Here is a 13,631-nt window from a genome sequence, read left to right as displayed (position 1 = left end):
CTTCACGTTGCAAATCTGGAGTGAGAAAATGTTAACATTGTCTCACTGATGAGCGAATTGGCCACCTTTGCTTTCTCAAATCAGTGAGAGAACATGTACATTGTTAGGTAACTGTAGGAAAAATATGTGAATATATATGTTGCTAAGTAGCTGAGTGATTATAGTGCTCACTAGTAACCAGAAGGTTGCCGGTTAGATCCTGAGGAAAGCTAGAAGCAATTTGATGGTTCGATACTGGACCCAGCTGTTCCTGCTCATTGGGCTATAAATGCTCCTGACAAATGAAACAGCTGATCTTAGTCAGTTAAGCTACACAGATCATCTCACTCTATTCTACACTAACCTTTCATTCATATTGAGCTTAAAATACGCATCCAAGTTGGCTTCGCCGTTTCAAAGAATTGATGATAATTGATTGAAATTAACGAAGGCGACATCCTGTTTGCTTCTAATTTACATGATCTATTTTTTTAAATAATTTAATATGACTTATTGATGGAAAGTAAACTTATGGAGTTAAGGTGCAAATTTAATTTAACTTTTTATATGACTTTTCATCTTAAAGAAATATAGGTAACTAAAATTCTGTTTGCAATACCGGTAACATTCAGGTATTTTATTTTTAATTCAAAAGCTTTGTTATGGTTGCTTGTAAATAATTTGAGACAAGGTTTTTGAGGTAGTATCAGTGTTTGAATCAGAAATAGATGACTACATGTAAATGTAAATATTAGTTCTGTATCTGGTCAAAAAGAATATGAGATAGTAGGAATGAAATTAGCTGTAACTACAGGGCAAGGCAATGAGAGCGCTCATTTATAAATAGTACAAATTCAATACTATACCCTATACATATAAATAGCACAGTTTATCTGATGCCATTTTAACTTGACAGAGGCAATTTTCCATCAACATCCTTCAATTGACATTGTTGTCCTACTTAACGTTCATTCGTTGATTGAAAATTCCATTGAATACTCGTTCGAGCCTTTCTTCAGGAATCACCCTAATTTCCTGAACAATTCTTAGCTTCAGTTCCATCAAATCTCTTTTGGGTAATGAAAAACCTTATACTTTAAGTAGCTTATAGTGAGAACCCCCAATGAAAGACAAGAGCCAATGTAAAGCTTCCAAGGAAAGCTTCCTGGCAAACCTCTTTGGACTTCGAGTTACTGCGACTTACACTCTTTCAACATTTAATGGTGTACGAAGAGTTTTGCGGATTCTGTTGATTACCTACTTTTACAGTTTAATTTGCTATCCTTAATAATTTTAACCAGCTCCCTATAGTTTTCAGACTTAGCCCACACCTTATGAAGGAGGTGCATGGCATCATAATTGTCTGGGTAGCAATATTGAATTCGTGCTCGCCTTGCTAATCGTGGTATTCACGTTGGGGGTTGCTGGCTTTATTCAAACCGAGATCGATTAAAGACCCAGAGATGTCATTGGGCTGTCAAATGATGCTTAACAATCGGTTGTTATTTGATAATAACAAGATGAGGGTAAGGACCATTCCCTTACAAAAAACTTTAAAATAACGCCTTTAGCGTGGAAAGCGCATTATCATTATCAATTGAGATGGGTTCGCCACCTAAGCTCGTATTTTAATCCATGAGTGAAGGATGAGTGTAGAATCATAGACAAATAAATATAATTAAATATAGATTGTCAGCCATGTTGCGCTTACCATAGGTTCTGGCGCACACTGCTGGGAGCGCCATGTAGTTACGTCGTACGCGCTGCGTAACTACACGGTGCTCCCAGCGGTGCGCGCCAGAAACTATGGTAACCGCAGCACGGCTGACAGTCTATATATTTAATTGTTTTTCTCTATGGTAGAATGGAGTGAGATGATCTTTATAGTTTTGTTACTGACTAAGATCAGCTGTGTCATTAGGACCATTTATCCAAAAAATTTGGGAAAAGAAATTCTGAGAAAAAAGTTTGAAGTTCTTCATAGAGTTATTTTTTCTTTTCATTTTGGTAGTGTATTATGAGCATCCTCTTCAAATGTTTGACTTAAACATGTTTTTCAAGCCAGTTTCTAATTTACCTCATTGAACCAACAAATGTTATGTCACCGAAAGTAAAGTTTATCACTAATGTTTACATTCTTCCTGATGTCTTATCTTCAGATATAGAGTTCGGTGACCAACCAAAACAAATCTATTCTAAAAATAGACGTGTTAAAACTAGCTGTTACCGGTCATTAAATGTGTGTAAAAAGTTCAGTTGTTCTGCTGTAGTTTAGGTAGCTAACTAAGTAATTCTAAAAGTTGGTCTTACTTGAATTACCTAAGAAATTGTTAATGTTCTATTCAAACGTTATAAAGGAGGGCCCAAACATTTAGTTAGCGTTCAATGAAAAGTTTTATAGAACTTTAAGGGACCCAGTATTAGTTCTTTGACCATTCCTCCCCATAAGCTCAAACACTAATAAAATTTTAAAAAATATCCAGTCTCCCTTCTCCCCCTCTACCAAAAAAAAATCTAAACCCCAACGATAATATGATTATTTTACTAAACAGTAAGAGTTAATTATAGACTTAATAGTTGACTTAGTTACAGTGTTGTAGTCATAAATTTGTGTGGAAAACCTCATCGAGGTCATGGAAAAATTTGGATTGCTTACCAATAAATAGGTTTTTTGGGGTTCTTGACCCCCTGTTTAGTTGGGGTTCTTGAGCATAATACTAAATTATTTTTTTAAGTTTGATTTTCTAGCTATAACTTCCCCCCAATTTAAATTTACCACCTGATTGTCCAATTCTCTAACCTCTTCTAAACGTGCTAGAAACTCTGAATTCAACACTATTGTAGATCTTGGAACCAAAACCCTGGATTGTTTTAAAATAGAGACATTGCAAAGACATAATAATCGTCTCCTGCGATCATGACCAAATTTTGAACATCACCATCGATCATGAAGTCATCATCATCTGTCCATGGGCGTCCATCAATAAGGACAAGGGGAGCCCCTAGCCCCTCACCCCTCCTATATGAGCCCCCACATTAACCGAATTTTCAAAATTATGCAAAACAACAGTAAATTTACATTACCTAAAGCAAATTCAGTTACAAAATGTGTGAAATAAACCATTTTGTACATCGATTTTAAAATTGTTTGGGGGAGGACCCCTGAATCCCCCCTTTTCACTGGGGGTTATTCCTTACCCATCATGCCCTCCAGTCCCCTTATGGAACAGTTATATGGATGCCCATACAACCGTGAAGATTGCGGGAATATTAAACATTTCCCTTGATTGCAAAGACAACACATATGTTTTTGTTATTAATAAGATTTCCAAATTTCAGAAGTCATTTTAGGGGCTGGGGCACTTAAGGATCACCTATTAGACGATGTTGCCAGACCACACTCATGGCTGAATATCTACTTCCGTCCAGATTATAATGCACATCATGGGTCATGTAACATAGTTTTAAACCTTTTGCTCTATAGGTCAAAGATCAATATGTACCTTTGTTATTTTGACCTTCGCTCGCAAGAAACATTGTTCAATTAGTTTTCATTGTAAAATTAACCAATGTCGCTTATTTAATGCTTTTTATTTGTTCATAATAAACCTAAAACGTATATAACAAAGATAAAATGGAGGAATTAACAATGAATCACCCGGCACAGATAACACAGAGTATAAATAAACTTGTATAAGGATTAGTCGATGTACAGTCATCTTTAAGCCAGCTCTTCGAGAAGGCACTTTTTTCAGTTGGTGGTTTCCGTAAGTTTTTATTTAAAAAGTTAGTGTAGATTTTTTAACTATTGTTTTTTTTTTCATTTTGATCATGTAAATTATTGTTGTCTTGGTAAAATTTATTCTAAAGAATTATCACAACAATATTCATTACTTAAGATCTAGGTTTAATATTGTTTATAAATTATAAGTGTCTCAGACCATTTCATAGTCAAAGTTTATTTCAGTAATTTAACCTTCGTACACTTTAAAATATTTATGTATATTACAAAGGAAAGTCAATTGGCAAGTAAGTATTGTTTTTAAGGAAATGAGTCCAGGAGCTAAACATATAAAAACATAACACTGATACTTAATCCTGATGCAGATCTTCTTCAGACAGTAGGTTGAAGATCAATGTACATATTTCATAATTATTCTCGTATGAAAAGAGAAGACAACTAAGTAAATTTAAATGTTTTTTTATCTATAGTTCACCATTTTGACTATTTTAACTTTGATATTATTTTTTTATTAACTATTTTTGTTATAAAAACTATATTTTACCAACAACATATTTCTGTGACTTATGTTTTTCTGGCAAAGAAACCTTATTAAAAAAAAAATAGAATCAAAGTAGAATTGAGTTTTAAACAGTCTCCAAAATACTCATTTGGCTCCAAAGTTAAAAACAAATACAAATATTTTTATTATGAAAATTACAACAGCTTGGCCTCACCAAGTTAAAAAAAAAACTTGTAGGTGAGGTCCAATTGATACAATATAAGGCTAACAAACAAATAGTTTACATTTTTTTTCTTTTTTTGAACAAAGTTTTCTTAATATCCTATATTTCTACGGCGGTTTGTGGCAGGCACTTTAACTTAAAACAAAGTAGTTGGCAGCACACTAAAAATCTAAAATGTAAAAACATTTAGTTGTTTACCGAACTCAGTATTTCAGTGATTAATTGTATTTTTGGCCGATACAGACATTGTTGGTCACTTCCAGACTCACACAATATCTTATCATTTCAGTCAACACAGACAGTGACTTTCACTCAAAGACCTTTCATCTTCATGTACCAAACTGAAAACTAAGGTTAGTTGACTTAGTTCTGTCGAGGGCGTTTAGTATCTGTTGAAGTAGTTGTATAATCTAAATATATTCATATGGTACACTGTGTCCCTAAATTGTAAATACTCCAGTGATATATGTTTCTCGATGTATATTACAGAAGATGACTCGACCTGTGGTGTGGTTTTTAACTGCTTGCTGCTTTATGACACTTGTACAGAGTAGCGTACGATTGAGGCTTTGCGGAAAACAAATTTCTGAAGCCATAGAGCTGCTTTGTAAGGCCAAGTATGATGGGCCGACTTGGACAGAGAGTAAGTACCAAAAGAAAGAAATTTTGTTAAGGTTTCAAGGTCTAAAACATTATTCATTAATTATTGTACAGTAGACTTTTTTCATTCGTAGAGATTCATTTATGGGACCATAAGCATTTTAACATGTTGAGTCGATGGCTCAGCTAGTAACCCCCAAGGCAGCATTCCTGTTACCTGCCACTATACTTTTACGTTAAAAATTTCACCATTGTACTTTATCAACAAAGGATATTCAGATTCAGATAGACTTTATTCAAGATTTGCATTATACAAATATAAATGCATATATTTGATATAGCCACGCATGCTCAGGACTCAGGCCTCTGTGGCCCATGTGGACGGGCAAATGCAAGGTAAAAAAGGCCCCCACCTCTATAAAAAATACTACTTTTTGTGATTGTATAAACTGTTCCTCTCAATAATAAATCGGTCTTGGATCTAGGTCTTATTATGCAACCTATGGTAATAGCACAGACAAAATGATACAAGGGAGTATTTTTTATCTATAGTAATAGCTTTTTCTTTCCGAGGGAATTCGCTAAAACTAGGATTAATGGTATTTCTTTATATGCTTGTGACTGTATAGAATACAAATTCATCGTATCATGTTTTTGTCTTATTCTTACAGAAACAAATGATAGGAGGTTCAAACGCAATATTATAGAGGATTGCTGCATACGTCGTCGTTGTACAATGGCAGACTTGGAACTCTTCTGTGATAATGAAAGGTAATTTTACTTTTTTTTTTAAATGTTGGTACTGGATTTATCAAGTTAAACTAAATCAAATTTTTCTTTGCTTTTGAAGTTGTTGAACAATATTCCAATTTACTTTTCAGAAAAGGAACTTTAATCTTAGATAAAAGTTTGTGTTGTTAGACATAAGAGATGGACAAATTATTAAGACAATATCAATACAACCAATATGTTTGTATAACAAACATTTTGGGACTAAAGTGGATATTAGTAAATAAAAGAACAGGTATTTTTAAAATAGTGTTCATTCTATAGATATTTTAAATTTTTGCAGTTAAGCGCTGGCAGAGTCAAGTACAGATGCAGTTAGGAAGTGAGGATATTGGAATGGAGAACTGAAAACGTATTTCGATGTTTCAAACACTTGTAGGTACCAGCTTAAAAAAGGTCAAAAAGCTAGAAGAAATCAAGAAACAACTCCAACAAACATTTTGTGAGAATATTTAATGTAGAAATAAAAAATAATATTTTTAATTTGCGTCTTGTTATTTATATTTAACCTTATAAATAGTCCATATTTCAAGGTCAGTATAAACACACATTCTGGAAGTACAGAAGCTATATAAAATAGAGGTTGTAAAGATTATTGGTTAAATTGGTCAACTAATTCAATCAAAAGGTCGGTATTGAGGAAAGTCAGTAGGTTTGTGATGGTTCGAAAATGGACCCAGCCGTTCCTGATCATTGGGCTTTAAATCATTTTTGTCTTTAATATTTTATTTGCAACTGTTAAAAAAAAAAAAAAAAAAAAAAAAAAAACAATGAGCAAATGCGCTAATGGGTTAACAACAATAACACTGACATGAAATTCATACAAAAAGAGTAGGCTCAGCAGCTGTACTCCTTCAGCTGGCTATTCCTTGTCGAGGCTGTGATAAACATGATATTGATAGAATGCCATTAATATTAGTGATTGAGTGTTTTAGTTGTTACTCAAACTGCTGTAATCAATTTGTTTCAATGAGGGTAAATAAAATAATTAAAGAGAAGGTTTCATCAAAATTATAAAAGCTGCAACAATATTTTCTCATAGCGCAAGTGCAGTAACGAGTACAAAATTGGAAAATACCAAATATTGGATTGTAAAAATACTACGCCACAACCGCTTGCCGAGCAATTTTTTAGACTACCACTTCACAGCGGTAGTTTTGTCTAGCGCATGTGCAGAGGTGCGCCTCGAACATTTCTCATTACTAGTAATAAAACAAAAAGGTTTAAAATACTGATTTCTATGTTCTCCTCTCTATAACTAATAACAAAAAATATGACTTTCTTGTAGATCATTTAAGATTATTTAATATATGACTGACGTTTTTCTGAACGCCATGGTTTTTTTTAGTTATTTACAAAAAACCTAAAAAGAGAGACATTTTAGAGCCCCCTAGCCCCCTAAGCAACACCCCCACCAATCATTTCTTTTAGTATGGGTAATGATAATGATAATTTATTTGCAAATAAATAAATTATAAAATTAAATTATTATCAAATGAAATCATCAAATTTTTAGTATATGTTGTTTAAGGAGCATTAATTTACAACTGAACCAAATTTGGCTCATACGTGCATATTTTTTCCTCTATTTATTATTTTTTGTCTTCTTTGCCTAGATTACTAGCATAGCCCAAATTCTAAGAGGCAGTGCTGGCCCCTGCTACCTCAAAACTCCCACTAGGACGCAGTACACTTTTCGTGTGGAATGGCTCGTTCGTGGTAAAACTTCAGCACGTCGGTGTGGCATGGCCTTCATTGTGTACATTTGCTATTTGTTATTTTGACCTCCGTTCTCAAGAAACATTGCTCAATTAGTTTTCATTGTAAAATCAACCAATACCGTATCGCTAATTTACAGTAGTGTTTTTTTATTTGTTCATAATAAACTGTAGATAAAGTAGAGACATCAACAATGAATCACCGGCAGCTTAGATAACAAAGAGTATAAATAAAACTTGTATAAGGATTGGTCGATGGACAGTCTTCTTTGAACCAGCTCTTCGAGAAGGTACTTTTTGAGTTGGTTGGGGGTTACCGTAAGTTTATATAATTTTTGTTTATATTAGTGTAAATTTTTACTATTGTTTTTTATCTTTTGAACATGTGAAATATTTTTTTGGATTCTAAAAATTGTTTTAAGAATAATTCAATACGTAAGATCTATGATTTGTTATTGTTTGTAATTTATAGTGTCTCAGACCATTTTACAGTCAAAGTTTATGTGAGTAATTTTAGCTACAACAAATTGGTGAATTTTCACTTTTAATAGATTTACAATTTTTAAATCTTCATTATTGGTTACCCTTATTGATGATAAATTTGAACTACAGTGGTAGTAGATATAGTTTTTTCCAGTAATATTTTTATCCCAACTAAGCCAACCTATTTAATTTTAATTTTAAAACTTTTATTTTTACTGTTTTAAACTCTGTGAAAAAAATGATCAAATAATATAAAGTATTATAATAATTTATCTATCTATTTTAAAAACTATCAAGTAAATGTCTTGCTATAATACTGATAGAAAATCGAAAACAAGAGTAACACTATCAAATATTTATGATACTACAAAGGACACCAATTGGATTGTCTTAAAGGAAATGAGTTCAGGAGATTGATACGTACTCAATAAAACAACTTAAAAAACATAGCACTGATATTTCAGTAGGTCTTCTTCTCAGAGTAGGTTGAGGGAAAATGTATATATTTCGTGCTGATGTAGAATTTCTTCTAAGACTAGGTTCAGGGAAAATGTATCTATTCTTAAACGACATGGTATATTAGGTGAGGTCAATACTTCAGTATGATAATATTTTTGTTGGGCATCACTCACCTTATTGAAGTCACGAGAACGTAGTCCTTGTCATGTCACAATCATACACAGTTCATTGCACATAAAATATACAAAAATAAAAATAAAAATAAATCCAAATTTAAAATATTAGACAAAAGTTCTCAACACCGACGTTTCGCCGCACCAAAATCAACGTGCGGCGTTTTCAAGGTTATTCCTCTTCTCACGTAATCGTTGTGAGCGCCTAACCACGACTGACGACCCCGGTGGTGGAGGAGGGGGAGGGGGGACTCTGTTATCAAGAACAGCTGATGGCATTATCTTCTTTTGTTTAGATTTTTCTATGCATCCTTTAATTTCTTTCTCTATTAGTGTATTGTAAACCGGGCTGATATCAATGGATGCGTTGGCTAATGAATCTTGATCTGAAGTAATAAACAAAGCCTCAATAATATTCCTTTTCTTCCAATTAGGCTCCTTGTATAATATACAGCTCTCCTCCCACTTTATACAATGCCCGGTGTCATGAACATGTTCAGATATTTTTGAACCATAGGTTACACGTGTATCAACTTTTTTCATGTGTTCATGAACCCGTATGAGAGCCGGTCTTGAAGTTTGACCTACATAGCTACGTTTACACGAGCATGGGACCTTGTACACCACGTTTTTATTGTCATTACCACAGTTAGGAGGTTTCACTTTAGATACCTGTCTTCTTATCGTGTTTTTTGAGGTAAAGACCGTCCTAATACCTTGCTTAGCATTCACGCGCCGTATTTTCTCCGAAAGGTTTTTAATATACGGAATGCATACTGTGGCCAGAGGTTTGTTATCTTTAGGTGGTAAACTTGTATCAGAGCTGGATATTTTTCTTATTTTTCTTCAGATCAAGATTCATTAGCCAACGCATCCATTGATATCAGCCCGGTTTACAATACACTAATAGAGAAAGAAATTAAAGGATGCATAGAAAAATCTAAACAAAAGAAGATAATGCCATCAGCTGTTCTTGATAACAGAGTCCCCCCTCCCCCTCCTCCACCACCGGGGTCGTCAGTCGTGGTTAGGCGCTCACAACGATTACGTGAGAAGAGGAATAACCTTGAAAACGCCGCACGTTGATTTTGGTGCGGCGAAACGTCGGTGTTGAGAACTTTTGTCTAATATTTTAAATTTGGATTTATTTTTATTTTTATTTTTGTATATTTTATGTGCAATGAACTGTGTATGATTGTGACATGACAAGGACTACGTTCTCGTGACTTCAATAAGGTGAGTGATGCCCAACAAAAATATTATCATACTAAAATGTATCTAGTTCATAATTTATTCTCATGAAAGAGAAGACAACTAATAAGTACCTGATTTGAATGTATTTTTATTTATAATTTAATTTTAAACCCTTTTTTAGATTGAAACAATTTTTACAATGACCAACAACATATTTCTGCGAATTTCTTGGGGCAATGTCAACTAACTTAAAAAAAAAGAAATAAAATATAGTAAAATTGAATTTTGACCAGTCTCTAAAATGATCATTTAGCTTGGACGTTTGGTTGCTTAAAGAGCACAGTATTTTAGTGATACATTGTTGGTTTGAGTCAGCCGCACATGATAATACCTTATCATTTGAGTCAACACTGACTTAAACTCAAAAATACTCAAGGACTTTTCATCTTCATGGATTCAACTAAAAAATAACGTTTAGTTCTGCCCGGTTTCTGTCGAAAATAGTTTCGTTGTCAAATATTTTTTTTTCAACCAATTTGAAAACCAAAATTGAAGATAACAATCCTATTTTTATGAACTTTAACTTATCTTTTAGTATTACCCTGAAAAGTAAGACAAATTTTAAAGACTACTCTAAAATAGAAATACACTTTTATTTTTACTTTACACAAGTGTTGCCGGCATGAAATACAAGACAGATCTAAGATTTTACGATAAATCTGGGTTTTCCTCGGCACGGAGGGTCCGCTCTCCTCTTGTTTTAAGAATTTACGGTACGCTTTTCATACAAGCGGAGTGGGCCACCAATAAAATTTGCTTCTCTGCGCTATGCTCTCTGTGTTCCGTGCTCCTCTTCTTTGCCTAGGAAAACTCAGCTTAAGATAAGAGCTACTCGTACTATTCGAAAGACAATGCTTAAACCAAAACTCTTCTACCTTTAAGCCACGTTTACAGGAGGCGAGTAGGGCAGGTAGGTTACGCGACAGGTTACTTGCCTCTAATGTATTTTAAGTTACCTTAGGCAACCTGTCTGCCATTTGACGTCGTATAAACGCGGCTTTACAATGATCGCACAGGCAAGTGTATAGCAGCTTGGAATACTAAGCAAGTTGTATATTCTAAATTATATTCATATTCATATTGTTTCCCTAAATTGCAAATATTCCAGTGATGATGTTTTCCATGTGTATTACAGAAGATGACTCGACCTGCAGTGTGGTTTTTGACTGCATGCTGCATTATGATTCTTGTCCAGAGTTCCCTACAAGCTTCGACCTTCAGGTTTTGCGGGAAAACATTGGCTAGAACTTTGAAGTTAATATGTAATAGGTTTGAACCTATTGGATCAGAGGGTAAGTGCCAAAAGGTCTAACTAGTTTACATTTCAAGGACTAAAATATTAATGACTATAAAGTATATTTTTTTATTCGGACACCGCAGGACCATCAGCACTACTAAATTTTCGAGCTAATATAAACTGCTCTTTGCAATAATAAATTTGTATTAAAAACTACACCCATACACATCAAAATACCTAATACATAAAATAAAATAAAATACCTAATTCATAGAAAAATTTTATATATTCTGACGTTGTCTATTGTACTTTTGTATTTGACGACAATAAAGATATACTTATTCTTATTCTTAAATACACCCTCCATAGTATGATAAAGAATACTGCAAGACATCAGATTTAAAGTTCAGGCTCAACGTTTATTTATTCATTCATATTTAGCCATTTTCCTATGTGTCATATACTGTATTTAAATAAAGAGGATTTTCCCTATATTAAAAGGTCTTCATCGAGCTCGCCAACCAAGCGAGCGAGTTTCTCAAGTTATTCATCTGTTCTCGGACAGACACACACACATTCAAAATACGCACGTAGAAAAATATTTGTACAAATAGTGTTTATGGCTCCTGAGACACCAAAATGAACAAATAAATTGGTGGGTGTAGGTTTTACCGAGCCACCTACATAGTAAGAACTTCTTCCCTTTTAGGGGGAATTCACTAAAACTAGAATTAATACACTTTATTCATTGTTACTGTATAAGATAAACATATTTATTTATTGTATCATGATGTTTTTGTCTTATTTTTGCAGAAACATATAACATTGAGAGGCAAAAACGCAGCATTAGCGAAGAATGCTGCATGAAGTATTGTACATTAGCCGACATTAAAGCCTACTGTGTGCTTAGGTAATTTTACATTTTTGTAAAGAAATATTTACCTGGATTTATCAATTTGAACTAAATCAAAATATCATTTCTTTGTTTTTGAAGTTGTTGCACATTCCAAATTACTTTTCAGAAAAGAGGAACTTATTTAATCTTTAGATAAAAGTGTGTTTCAAAATGTAATAGGTAGGTTTGTACTTCTGGTACTAAAGTGGAGATGAGGGAGAGGGTAAAAACGAATAGATGTTTTAAAAACAATTGTGATTCTATAGATATTTCAAAAATTAAAATTATTTTTTGCAGCTAAGCACAGACACAAGTCAAGTACAGTTGCAGTTAGGAAGTGAAGATATTGGATTGGAGAACAGACGACATATTTCGATGATTCATGTCGACCACTTGATGTGGATACCAGATTTAAAAATATAAAAATCTCTAGAAATAAAATCAAGGGAAACCTAATCAACATCTTGTGAGAATATTTACTGTAGAAATAAAAAATATGTTGGTTCATACCCTCTTGTTATTCATGTTTAACCTTATTAGTTCTTCATCATTTCAAGGTCAGTTTAAACACTCATAGCCTGGTAATTTTTCTTTTAGTATTAAGTGTAGAGTGATAACAGTGGTGGTAAAAAAATGCAGTTAAACATTTTTATCCAGGAGACTCAAAAATGAAAAATTAAAAAGGTGAAATTAATAGAAGTACTAAAAATTTATAATAGAAGTACTAAACTAAGGAGATAGTTCAAAAGTCGTTGATTCTTATTCGTATTTAGTCTAGGTTATTTCGTCTAAAAGTTCCTTGTACTTGTTATCATAACCAACTTGTACTAACAGTAAACAAAATAGGATTAAATTATATATTACTAGCTATAACCCGCGGGCTTTGCCCCGTTTAACTTCTTAATTTTCAATATGATCTCGTTCGCATGGCTCAATCACGTCCTGGTTGGAGCTCCGTTCGCTACGCTCACTCACCTTTAGGTTGGAGCTCGTTCGCTGCGCTCACTTGCCTTCAGGTTAGCTCGTTCGCTACGCTCACTTGCCTTCAGGTTAGCTCGTTCACTACGCTAACTCGCCTCCAGGTTGAAGTTCGTTCGCTATGCTCACTCACCTTTTGGTTGCAAATTAGCTGTTGTCATAAATGTAAAAGAAATAATAGTGCTGCACCCTGTTGGTAATCCTTGTAACTTTAATGCTATTGAACATCATAGAACAGAACACAGAACCAACTTGTTTAATTGAAACAGCTGTTAAGATTCATTAATTCCATTTCTCATAAGGTTAAACATGGGAAACTCCAGAGCCACTGGGGCGGAGCCGATTGGACGGATCACGAAATTGATGGTGTACAAACCTATTCCATGAAATTCTACACGTATGTTCCAAGTTTCGTGGCAATCGGTTCAGCGGTGTCTGTGTTTATCACTGCCAAATATATATATATACAAACATCCTCTTTTATACTTATAGATTTGTTTTTGATACAGCTTGGAACAGAGTTTAACTGCGATGATTAAAGTGCAGAAATGATAAGTACGAAAGCATTTCTATTGGTTTTAATCAGGGGTGTTTCAGGT

The 13,631-nt window shown here is 33.7% G+C and overlaps 1 protein-coding gene and 1 long non-coding RNA gene across 3 annotated transcripts; both read left to right on the top strand.

The window, feature by feature from the left end:
• Positions 1-3,666: 3,666 nt before the first annotated feature.
• Positions 3,667-6,277, top strand: LOC128984132 (uncharacterized). Of its 2 annotated transcripts, none has more exons than XR_008489980.1 (4): positions 3,667-3,746; positions 4,936-5,089; positions 5,718-5,817; positions 6,119-6,277. It is a non-coding gene; the product is annotated as an uncharacterized LOC128984132 (long non-coding RNA). The 2 variants fall into 2 exon arrangements; XR_008489981.1 differs by lacking the exon at positions 3,667-3,746 and adding an exon at positions 4,740-4,799.
• A 1,528-nt stretch (positions 6,278-7,805) lies between these two features.
• On the top strand, positions 7,806-12,563 carry LOC128987355 (insulin-like growth factor II). The gene is made up of 4 exons (XM_054408155.1): positions 7,806-7,843; positions 11,058-11,214; positions 11,973-12,069; positions 12,352-12,563. Exons 2-4 carry the CDS (start codon positions 11,061-11,063, stop codon positions 12,353-12,355), a joined length of 255 nt encoding a protein of 84 aa, XP_054264130.1. The 5' UTR covers positions 7,806-7,843; positions 11,058-11,060; the 3' UTR covers positions 12,356-12,563.
• The last annotated feature ends 1,068 nt before the right edge of the window (positions 12,564-13,631 follow it).

Source organism: Macrosteles quadrilineatus, unplaced genomic scaffold, assembly GCF_028750875.1.
Source record: "Macrosteles quadrilineatus isolate MER2022 unplaced genomic scaffold, UCM_ALF_1.0 Scaffold_2__2_contigs__length_208266976, whole genome shotgun sequence".
NCBI lineage: Eukaryota > Metazoa > Arthropoda > Insecta > Hemiptera > Cicadellidae > Macrosteles > Macrosteles quadrilineatus.
This window is presented reverse-complemented; position numbering and strand designations above follow the sequence as displayed.